We start from the raw sequence: 12,894 nt of genomic DNA on the forward strand, positions 1-12,894 counted from the left end.
TTGAAATGGCTGGATCAGCCCCTGGATATCAAACATTTTGAATTTTTATTTTTAACGTATAACATAAAGAAATCGCACCTAGCCGTAGAAATTTTATAAAGACCAATTATTGGTTTGACTTGCGAATTTTGATATTTGTAATTACACTTTTATTGTTTGTTTGCCAACTGAATTGCTCCTTAATTGATTTTAACTCGTAAAATATGAGGTTTATTAACCAACAAATGAATAATGAGTTGCGACTGTTTTTATGATAGTAATTTAACTATTATTAATTTTTAACAGAACTTTGTTTATGTCAGGAAATACACTGAAAAGGGACACAAGCTGATATTCACATGCATGCACAAGAAAAGAGCCATGAATAAAAATGTTTGCACAGAGACATCGACACCAAGATTGTCAATTTCAACAGGGGACATGACAAAACTAAATGACACATATTACATGGGCCTGTTTAAAGTCTAGATTAAAGACTCCGAAGGGGGTCCAGGAAAAGGACCTGGTAGGGGCTTATGGTTGACAAAGCAAGAGGTCAACATTAACCCCACCCTCTTTATTGCAGCCAATAATTTGATAATTAGGTCTGTTAAATAGCTTTTATGAACATTTCAGTGGTTATCGTTTGTTGCTGTGTGACATATTTTTTTCGTTCATTTTTTGGTATATTAATCAGACGGTTAGTTGCCTCGTTTGAATTGTTTTACAATTATGATTTCGGAGCTTTATTGTTGACTATGCTTTGCTCATTGTAAAAAGCCATATGGTGACCTGTAGATGTTAATTTATGAGTCATTTGGTCCCTTGTCTCGTTGGCAATCATAATTTTTTTTATAACATCTTCTTTTTTATGATTATTTTGAGAGAAGGTTGTGACTATCTCTTGTTTTTTGTTTGTTTTTATTTATGTTCAATCTGCTTATTTTTGGTGTTCGGCATCTCTTTTGGCATTAAGACTCACTTGTAAATTCTTTGTAAATTCCCACTGTCACTTTGATGACACACATCGCTAGGACATGTTCTCTTGTGTCTATGTAAATTACCACTGTCCCCTGTCTATGTAAATTACTACTGTCACCTGTCTATGTTAATTACCACTGTCACCTGTTTATGTAAATCACTACTGTCAACTGGCTATGTAAATTACCACTGTCACCTTGAATACATACATCGCTAGTACATGTTCTCGTGTGTCTTTGTAAATTACCACTGTCATCTGTCTATGTAAATTACCACTGCCATCTGTCTATGTAAATTACCACTCTCACCTTGATGACAGACATCCCTAGTACATGTTCTCGTATGTCTATGTACATTACCAATGTCACCTGTCTATGTAAATTACCACTCTTACCTTAATGACAGACATCGCTAGTACATTTTCTCGTGTGTCTATGTAAATTACAACTGTCCCCTGTCTATGTAAACTACCACTGTCACCTGTCTATGTAAATTACCACTATCACCTGTCTATGTAAATTACCACTGTCACCTTGATGACATACATCGCTAGTACATGTTTTCGTGTGTCTCTGTAAATTTCCACTGTCACCTGTCTATGTAAATTACCACTGTCACTATGCTGACTGAAACCTTTACCACATACAACACAGACATGCGGTTTGTCACGTGTATGTATTCTCATGTGTCTTTGTCAATCACTACGCTGACTAGACCTTTTACCACATACACCACAGTTATAAGGTTTTCCCCCTGTATGTGTTCTCATGTGAATCTGTAAACTACTAAGCTGACTGAACCCTTTACCACATACATCACAGTCATGAGAGTTATCATGTTTGTCACCTCTATGAGTTCTCGTGTGTCTTTTTAAACTACTATGCTGACTGAAACTTTTCCCACATACATCACAGACATGCGGTCTATCGCCTGTATGTGTTCTCATGTGACTTTGTAAATTACCAAGTCGACTAAACCTTTTGCCACATACATCACAGTAATGAGGTTTATCGCCTGTATGTATTCTCATGTGAATTTGCAAACTAACAAGCTGAGTAAACCGCTTACCACATACATCACATTCATGAGGTTTATCTTCTGTATGTGTTCTCATGTGAATTTGTAAATTACCTTGCTCACTGAACCTTTTACCACATACATCACAGCTATGAGGTTTATCACCTGTATGTATTCTTATGTGACGTTGTAAATTACTAGGATGATTAAACCTTTTATCACATTCATCACATTGATAAGGTTTATCACCTGTATGTGTTCTCATGTGATTCTGTAAATTACCTTTCTCACTAAATCCTTTACCACATACATTACAGTCATAAGGTTTATCACCTGTATGTATTCTCATATGTCTCTGTATTATACCATGCTGACTAAACCGTTTACCACATAATTCACAATTATATGGTTTATCTCCTGTATGTGTTCTCATGTGACTCTGTAAATTACTATACTGATTAAACCGTTTACCACATATATTACAGTTATGAGGTTTCTCATCTGTGTGTGTTCTCATGTGTCTCTGTAAATTACCAAGGAGATTAAATGCTTTACCACATACATCACACTCATGAGGTTTATCACCAGAATGTGTTATCATGTGTCTCTGTAAACTAGAAACCCTTTACCACATGCATCACAGTCATGAGTTTTTTCACCAATATGTGTTCTCACGTGTCTCTACTCTGACTATTGAGTAAGTTCTCTAGCACAAATGTCACTTGCAGAATCTTTATTGCCAGTCTCTGCTAGCATGCCTCTCTGTAGATTACCATTTATTGTGACTTATTGGTCTACCCCGTATATCATATTAATAAAGCGTTTTCCAGTAAGTGTTCTTGCAAGACTCTGTAAGGAACATAAAAACAAAATTAAGATTGATTGATTTATTGGTATTTGTCTTACGCCTATACGCTTATTACCTATACAAAATCTATGTTGTATACCCCGCTTTGTTGCAAAAAAAAGAAAAAAACAACAACCAAGCTATCTCAAAGTTCTGTTTTATATCAAAAGCTATACGAGTAGGCATATTTTTCTGTTTATTGGTTTTTTAATTTGGTTCGTTCTATTCTTACATATTAGAAAATTTGGTATATACACCTTATCGCTATTCCCGGCTGACCCGTCCGCTTGAACTTTTGACGTCAACAACAATCACTTTTCCATTGTGGCGTCAGACATTTTGTTTTATGACGTCAAAATTTTACGGGAACCTGTGTGATTTCCAGCAATGGCGGACAAATAGCGATAAGGTGTATTGACGAGTACATATCCTCTTATGATGCAATTGGTAGAGACAGAACAAACAATTTCTTTGGATATTCTCAATTTTATATTTAAAAAAAGTGATATATATGCCCCGTAAGATTTTTCGTTGGCTATTATTCAGTCATTTTATATATATATATTACTTTTTGTAAACATCAGCCCAACAATGTTAGATCTGTAAATTTGCTCTCGCAATTTTTTTGTTCTTAATCCCTTATATATATATATACATGTAGAGTCCGCCCTGAATAAAATCAAAATAAATTCTGTAGGTAGGTACTTGTAATAAAAAAAAAAGAATGAGTCGGAACATGTCCTTCGATCAATATCTGAATATGGAAGAAGATTCCAACTTATTTTTTAATTGCCCCATATTCTCTTTTGTATGAAGATCAACTTTAGAGTGAAAACTCGTCTGAAAGTTGATTATTCTCTTTAAAAGATCCTTCTTGAACAGTCTATAAACTCATGGTATTCATATGTATATCATAGTATGTCCGACATCAATACTAGCAAACACAAAGATTTATCTAAAAACATATACAGACATGAACTGAATTTTAATGTGCGTATTGTTATGCGTTTACTTTTCTACATTGGTTAGAGGTATAGGGGGAGGGTTGAGATCTCACAAACATGTTTAACCTCGCCGCATTTTTGCGCCTGTCCCAAGTCAGGAGCCTCTGGCCTTTGTTAGTCTTGTATTATTTTAATTTTAGTTTTTTGTGTACAATTTGGAAATTAGTATGGCGTTCATTATCACTGGACTAGTATATATTTGTTTAGGGGCCAGCTGAAGGACGCCTCCGGGTGCGGGAATTTCTCGCTACATTGAAGACCTGTTGGTGACCCTCTGCTGTTGTTTTTTATTTGGTCGGGTTGTTGTCTCTTTGACACATTCCCCATTTCCATTCTCAATTTTATGACAGAGTCTGCAAAAAATCTATATAGTAAAACATTTTATAATAATGAACTTGAGCAAAGATATAAAGAAGTGAATGAAAAAATACAGGTAAAGTTAATGTCTAAAATGAACATTGTAGTGGGTTCCGCGTAACCCTGTGTCTCTCCTGTGATTCCTGCTGTCAGTGTAAACGTGTTATATTGACTTTAAAAGTGAGTTCATTTATTTAGTAAATACAAAATTTGGAGAAGAAAAACTCAAACTTTTTTCTTTATATGCTTTTTCTTGGTCTTAAAGATTAGCTTCAGTCCAAGTTTTATAAACCGTAACGATCCATAAGGGTTAACAAATGTATCATGTCAAAATATATAACCCCAGACAGTCTGTAAATGTTGACTTTAAAAAAACACCTAATAGATCTAAGAAGATGTGGTATGAGTGCCAATGAGACAACTCTATATCCAAGTCACAATTAATAAAAGTAAACAACTATAAGTCAAAGTACGGTCTTCAACACGTAGCCTTGGCTCACACCAAACAACAAGCAATAAAGGGCCCCAAAAATTACTACTGTAAAACCATTCAAACGGGAACACCAACGGTCTAATCTATATAAAACACGAGAAAAGAGAAACACTTATGAACCACTTCAACAAACGACAACTACTGAACATCAGATTCCTGACTTAGGACAGGTGCAAACAATAGAAAACAATAAGCCCATCTATCAGAAAAATGGAAATAAATTTCAAAAGTTTGCTTCAGATATTATCTCTAAAGCATAAAAAAAAACTTATGCAAAAGTTTCATAAAATTCTATGAAGGTTTGACATTTAGTAATTCATATGTAAAACTAACAAACTTTTAACCTCAGACTATATCTACTTAACTGTTAATAAAACTCCAAAATACGGAAAAATTGAATGAAATATTTTCAAAAATTTGCTGTTGATAGTTTATTTTTGGTCAACAAGCCTTCGTCCAAATTTCAAAAATTTCCTTGAAGGTTTGACAAAAGTAATTGATGACTGAAATTTTTTAACTTCAGACAGAATCTGACTGTTAATTGTAAAAAGAGGTCCATTAATCACTTAAATACGACAAAAATGAAAATAATCATTTCCAAATTGTATGTTCTGGATACTGTATTTTATGCATAAACCAGCTTCTGCCAAAATTACATAAAATTCCATGAAGGTTTGATAAAGTTATTTAAGTCTTTAAAAAACTTTTTAACCACAGACTGACTGAACCTAAATGATGACGCTGCCGACACCAACACCGGAACCTAGGATCGGTATGGCTCGCTTTTGTGACAAAAATGTCACAAGCTCGACAAAAATAAATACTATAATCACTATAATAATGAATATTATTTGAATCATGTGACAAATTTAAGGAGGCTTCTGGGTGCTTGATGGGTCCCTTGTCATCTATGTTACGGTTCGTGATTTATTTGTAAATTCATTTAAAATAACGGTTAAGTCGTGAAGACATCAATGTGGGAACATCACATTCACGTTTGATTATTTTTAAAAATTCAAACCCAAAGAATAGCAATGGACAATGTCAGCATTACATTATGAGGTATTCCATCATGTGGAGGAAGATTCGTTTTACAGTAACGGTAACAATTATGACTCCTACCTGCCTAATATATCTATCTCGTCTCTGTATGTTCTATATTCACATCCAATAGTTAAACTGTTTAAATATATTGAAAACAGACAATACTCAATGATATGACAAATTTGTAGCAATACTTTAATCAAAATGACATTTTATAGCCTTTAGCCATAAGTGACAGTCACATTAATTTATTTAAAATATCAAATAGTTTCAAATAGTCCATTGTCACAATGATCATTCTGGAGCACCTCCGCCGGATATAGATACCCCGAAGCACAAAAACAATAATAGATAAACAATCTTTGAAGCAACTTCATATTTCACATCTAAAAGCACTGATGTGTCCTAGAGTTGTTGCGATATGTTTTAATAATCAAGCTGCTTAATTTATATTTCATAAATTTGAATTCGTCACATGCTTCTCCCTGCATGATTCTGACAGTTCAAAGAGAGAATAGTAAGCCAAATATATATATAAGGATCATAATCAGCTCTAATTAGTTAAAAGGCTACATTATTAGGAATCAATATCACAAAATGTTACTTGTCAGCAAAACGTAGAATATCATGAAAATAAGAAGAATTTGACTACACAGGCAAATTTCACGAGAATTTAAATCCATGTGAATCTCACGTGAAATTTCACCTCATACGAACTGGAACTCGCGTGGAATCAGCTCATGTGATTATCACGTGAATCTCATTTCTTATTCATCATTATAAGCCTCATCTATTAGCCTATAAAATGTATATAACTGTTGTCCCCTGCTCACGCAGAGGTGAGATAAGAATTTCCAGGGGCGGTTCCAGCCATTTTAAAAAGGGGGTCCAACAATATGTCCCCATTCCAATGTATTTATCGTTCAAAACAAATAGCGCTTCAACCCCCCGATCCCCCTGGATCCATCACTGATAAGATAAGTCAATTCAAAAGAGAAAAGCACTATGTTTACATTGATTCATTTACAGCATTCAGAAGCATAACATTAAAATCCATAAAAACAGAAAAAAATGAATTACAAATCTGTCCATGCTGAGTATTTAAGTTCTGAGGCACACCAATTGGTGGCCTTCGGCTGTTGTCTGCTCTTTGGTCGGGTTGTTATCTCTTTGACATATTTCCCATTTCTATTCTCAATTTTATCTATTTAAAAAGGTTTTTAATTTGAGCGTTCCCTTGCGACATTTGTATTCTTTAAAAACGATCTTTTTTCTTTTTGTAATGAGATTAATATCAATAGTTGTTTCCCTTACACCACTGATTTTACTATTTGAGGCCGAATATAATCGAAAATTTTAGTAGTCTTCCATTTAAAACAGTTTGTATATGATGGTCTCTTTTTTTTCCGTTAGCTATATTTTCATCAAACCTGAATGACTTATGTAACCTCACAGCCATGAATAAGGGGGGTTGCCATGGTAACATGATGTCATAAAAGGATTATTGCATGTGTGTAACCAGTGTAACCAATGCAACCAATTTGTTTGGCTTTTTAACTGTTTTGATCTGAGCGTCATTAATATTAAATTATAATCCTGGTACCTTTGATAACTATTATAACCATTAGGTCAATGGCGGTTACAAATGTACCAGGGTAGAATTTCTGAATATGATGATTTATGATAGTTTGTATGAGTGTAACCATTGTAACCAATGTAACCATTATGTCAATGGGGGTTACAAAACAAGGTACTAGTAACTTAATTATGTTGCACATTTTGTGCCTTATATGTATTTTTTTGTCAGTTTTCTCATTCTCAATATTTTTGTGTACATTTGGCCCTTTATTTTCTATTCTGTAAACCCCATTCAAACCCTCATTCCATAAATGGTATTTCATAGACTGACCTAATCACGTTTTTTAACCTTGCACACTGATCCATGAAATGAGGTCTGGTGAATCCAGTCTGACGGCTATGTAGACCTTGCAGTTATCATGCTTTATACTGCAATCAGCTATTTTGCTATACAGATAAAGCTATACGTATAAACCTAAAACGTTAGCTTTATACGTCAATGACCCCAACTAACCTATAAGCCCCGCCTCCTTATTGTATTTCATCAACAACATAACGTCACGACCATGACAACGTAAATTAACAATGGTCAAACTTTTATGAATTTAAACTTTTATGTCTGCAAATTGGTTATTTATATACCATGATAATCATTATCAAATGTTATTAATTAAGTTCATTTTCCCTTTCTGATTCCTTAATATGTTAATGTTTTACCGCCTGGACTACGCTCATAGGGAAATACCCCAAAATGGTAGACCAAGAGGGGAATTCCAAACACTTTTTTTAACAATTTTTGTTACATAGTTTTTTCCTTTTTAAATATTGATTTCGATTTCAGTATAAAGACAACATACGTATAGTGTCTAATTATCGGTAATTTGGGCATTTTTCCTTTGATGTGTACTCGCTTATAATGTCAGTATCAGTGTACTGTCCTTGATATGACAATTATTGGGTCAGCTCGTAATTGAAATGCGCTAACGTAGTGCGGAAGAATATGATTTTTTTTGGGTAACCAATGAAAACGTGTTACGTCACGCATATCATTAACTACTTCGCCGGAACTATAAAGTTATTACTTACTTATAGTTACTTATAGTTGATTTCCAGTACAGGATCCCTCAAGGTTCCTCTTCACCAGACTCGTAGTTTAATGTGTTTCTTATACTATTTTGACCGTCACTTCCGGATATTTCTGCTCTATAGTCATTATAGTATAATTCTTCGTCTGACCAATATTTGTCTAGTCGATTTTTGAATGAATTTATCGATGGTGACTTTGTTATTTTATCTGGTAGTTTGTTCCAGGTTTTAGCAATTCTAACAGAGAAAGAGTGTTTACGGATATTAGATTGGAATCTTTGATGAACTACTTTATTACTGTTGGTCCTACTACTACATCTTTGTTGAGAATCGTCTGCCTTTCTTAAAAATGAGCTAACTTCTTTGTCGTGGTATCCGTTCATTGTTTTGAAGGTTTCGATCATGTCTCCTCTTATTCTCCTATAGGATAATGTAGGTAAGCCTAGTTTTTTTTAGTCTCTCTGGGTAGCTCATGTCTTTTAGCCCTGGTAGTTGTTTTGTTACCCGTCTTTGGACACCTTCTATTTTGTCTATATCTTTCTTTTTGTATGGGGACCAGACTGAGCTGGCATAGTCTAGGTGTGTTCTAACCATGGTTTTGTATAGTGGCATGCATGTCTTTATTCCCAGGTATTTAAATGTTCTTCTAAGAACTGCGAATATGGAGTTTGCTTTGTTCACTTTTTCACTAATGTGGTTTTCGAATGTGAGTTCTGCATCAACGAGGACTCCAATATCTTTTTCCTCTTGGACTTGTGCTATAGGATGATTTAGTTGGCTATAGATTGGTGGATGGTCAGTGCTATTAGATTTCTTACTTATTTTCATATATTTACATTTTTCTGGGTGAAATTTTAGTAGCCATTTGTCACTCCAGGATTCCATCTTATTAAGATCTTCTTGTAAAATTTGTCTGTCATTTTGTGTTTTAATTATTCTGAAGATCTTAGTGTCATCTGCAAATAGGTATGCATCAGAATCTACTTGGTCTGGGAGATCATTTATATATAAAACAAATAGTAGTGGTCCTAATACTGATCCTTGGGGTATCCCAGATGAAACGTTAGCCCAGTCTGACTCTTCACCATTCACTACTACCTTTTGTTTCCTATCTTCTAAAAAGCTCGTTATCCACCCTACTATATCTTCATGGACACCCATATTTTTGATTTTGGCTATTAATCTTTTATGTAGTACCTTATCAAAGGCCTTCATAAAGTCTGTATAAATGCAGCCTATGTCTAATCCTTGAACTAGTGCATCTGTCCATTTATCAATCACTTCTAATAATTGGAGACCAGTTGACCTTCCTGCAATAAATCCATATTGCTTTTTAGAGAATAGGTTGTTCTTTTTCATATGCTCTATTATAAATTCACGTAATATTTTCTCCATTATTTTACATACTACTGATGTCAAACTGACTGGTCTATAGTTTTTGGCTAGTGACTTATTACCCTTTTTAAATATTGCACTTATCATAGCATTCTTCCAATCGTTAGGTACGGTCTTACTTTCAAGTGATTGATTATAAATGATGCATAAAGGTTTTGCCAATGATTCAGCGATCTCTTTTAACAGTCTGGGGTGTAGTTTATCCATCCCTGGAGATTTGTCTATTTTTAATGCATTTAAATGTTTCAGCACTACTTCTTCCTTAATTTTTTGATATGGCATATCATTAGTTACTAATACAGGCGTTGGTGATGGTACCTCGCCATCAGGTTCCTTTGTGAAGACACTGGAAAAGTATTCTACTAGAAATTTGGCCTTTTTGCTGTTATCTTCCGTTTTATCTGATTTTGTGTCTTCTGGATCCAAATGTAAGTCCCCAATTCCTTCTTTGGTTTTTGTTTTTGACTTGATATAGCTCCAGATAGCTTTAGGGTTTTCTTTAGCTTTTTCTGATAGATTTTTCTCATATTCCCTCTTCAACTTATTTACCCTACTTTTTACTTGATTCCTTATCTTATTGTATTCCTTCCTCACTTCTGGGTCGTTATTATGGGTAATCTTTTTTGACAGGATGTTTTTCCTTTTAATTTTATCTATGGTGTTTTTGTCCATTGGGAAATTATTTTTCCCTCTACCGATTTGTTTCCTTTCTTTTGTTGGTATATACTTTTTGTCCATATCTTGAATTATACTTAAAACTGATTTCCAGTTTTCATTTATATCATTTTCTTTCTGTAGTAATTCTGGCAATTTAATTTTATTTAATTCTTCTTTTATTTTTATGTAGTTTCCTTTACTGAATAATTTAATTAATTTAGGTTTGCTTTTAATATTTGTGTAGCAATTGAAGTCAAATTTCATGGTACAGTGATCACTTTTTCCTAGTGGACTTTGGTATTCTAAATTTGAGACCATATTCTCCTCATTGCTTAAAATTTATCCTCGTCACAACCTTCTTCTGTGATTGGTGCCTCTATTTTGCTCAACTCCTCTTTTACCATCATTTTTACCATCTCTTCATTGCAGCTCTTAATTTCCTCACAAACAATCTGCTTGACTTTGTCCTCGTCACACTTATTTTCAACTGTTTTTTCGAGTGATGTAATTCTTTCCTCATAACTCTCCATTATCTGTTTGCACCTTTTTTCTATCTCAATATCGGTAACTGCGTATTGTTCCATGACTATCGGGCATTTTCCACAAAACCACATTGCATAGATCTGTTTTACATAACATGCTGTATTCCGCTTTTGTTTTCTTTAGGCAGGATATGCAAAAATGTTCCTTGCACCTTTGGCATTCCATAAGTTGAGTCTCTGGCTCTTTGAAGATTTTGGTACATTTAGCGCATGCTTCCTCCTCGTCTTGATTTAATTTTTGTGACGATTTGGGACCTGTTGTACTACCTTTTCTAGTTGCCATACTTTTAATTAAATAAAATAGGGCTTCCCTATTTTTTTATATCTGTCTGAGAGATTGTATAAGGCTTCCTTACACCAATTTCTTATGAAGTATTTTATTTTGTACTGTTTTTATTTAAAGAACAGGGGTTCCCTATCCTTGATTGTTGTACTTCAGCCGAAGTTAGACTATCTTATGGTTTTGGTTTTTTTTATTTAAGACACGGCTACCCTATCCTTGTCTATATTTGATTGTCGAATGAAGCTAGACTATCCTAATTTTGACAGGGCTTCCCTATCATGCGTTTAATTTTTTTCGGGACAAGGCTTCCTCATCCGTTTGACATAGACTGCACTCTCGAATGATAGAAATAGGGCTTCCCTGTTTCTTCAATAATTATCTCCCTTTCCTAATAGAACAAGGATTCCTTATCCTCCTAGATTTGATTAATAGCACTGACCTCTTTATTAAAAATAAAAGAAACAAGGCTTCCTTTGTTTTTTTGTTTTTTTGTTTTTAATTTTCTCCTTGTTGTATATATTCCTTTCCTTCGCTCAGAAAAGAAGGAAGCCTTGTTTTTTAGTTGTTTTTTTTGTTTTGTTCCCTTCTTAAATAAACTATGCTTACCTCTAGTTAATAGGGCTTCCCTATTACTATTATTTCTCTGTTAGAATATGCTTATACCTTTTAAATCTGGAGACAAGGCTTCCTTGTCTACGGAACTATCTACCTATCTATAGAGTCAATATTTCACTACGATATCTGCAGAACAGAGCTTCCCTATTCTGTATTACCTCCCTTATATTTACTGTACCTAGACAAGGCTTCCCTGTCTGGTATTATTAATATATATCTGTATAATAACCGTTACCTTATGCAACTGAAAACAGGGCTTCCCTATTTCGTTGATACTTCCTTAACAGGTTTCAGACACTTCTAGGGACAGTTCCACCATTTTATAATTGTTTATGTTTGCCGATAACTTCGGTACAGAAACACACTGGCCACAAGTCTGTGCAAAGTTTGAATAATTATGCCAAAAACAGTCTAAAAACCCAAAAGAAAATGTCGTCTATCTTGAGTAGAAATAAACCATCTACATGTACGTCAACCAATGAATGTACCGTGTCAACTCTCACTGCACAACCAGCTAGTCCAATTGAACAACAAACTGCACGTGTCTCCAGTTGTAATAAACCGTTCCGGCCATATACTGCAACTAATGAAAATGAAACTGCTGTACAAAATGTTGCTGATAATATGGACAGCTCAAATACATGTAACAATAATTTTCAACAGAAAAATTCTAGCCAAATGAACTATAATCAACTTTTTCCAGCTGGTACTATAATTCAAGGTGGAACTTTCAATATGTATTTTGGACATAACCCACAAGTGGCACAACCTGACAAAGAAAATGATCCTTCTTATTCCAAACCTTTGAAACGCAAGAGAAAATTTGTTATTGAATCTGACAGTGATGATGAATGAAAAAATGGTGTTATAATTAGGAACCAATATTAGTTCTTACTTCTGTTGATTTGCAAAAATTTTATAATAATTACTAAACATTGAAAATGAAATACCAGTTAAGAAAGTTTATTTTTATTTATAAATTATATTTACACTGAAATAACTTGTATTGTGTGGGG

At 34.1% G+C, this 12,894-nt stretch overlaps 1 protein-coding gene across 1 annotated transcript; it reads right to left on the reverse strand.

Moving 5' to 3' along the window:
• Positions 1 to 810: 810 nt before the first annotated feature.
• Positions 811 to 5,882, reverse strand: LOC143051701 (uncharacterized). Its single transcript, XM_076224612.1, has 2 exons — positions 5,801 to 5,882; positions 811 to 2,826 (listed from the first exon to the last, which is right to left on the reverse strand). Exon 2 carries the CDS (start codon positions 2,576 to 2,578, stop codon positions 1,655 to 1,657), a length of 924 nt encoding a protein of 307 aa, XP_076080727.1. The 5' UTR covers positions 2,579 to 2,826; positions 5,801 to 5,882; the 3' UTR covers positions 811 to 1,654.
• Between the last annotated feature and the right edge of the window lie 7,012 nt (positions 5,883 to 12,894).

Source organism: Mytilus galloprovincialis, chromosome 11 (assembly GCF_965363235.1).
Source record: "Mytilus galloprovincialis chromosome 11, xbMytGall1.hap1.1, whole genome shotgun sequence".
Taxonomy (NCBI): Eukaryota; Metazoa; Mollusca; class Bivalvia; order Mytilida; family Mytilidae; genus Mytilus; species Mytilus galloprovincialis.

Coding starts and splice junctions, on each gene's coding strand:
- LOC143051701 (XM_076224612.1), bottom strand. CDS start 2,578: ATGATAACACATTCTGGTGATAAACCTCATGAGTGTGATGTATGTGGT.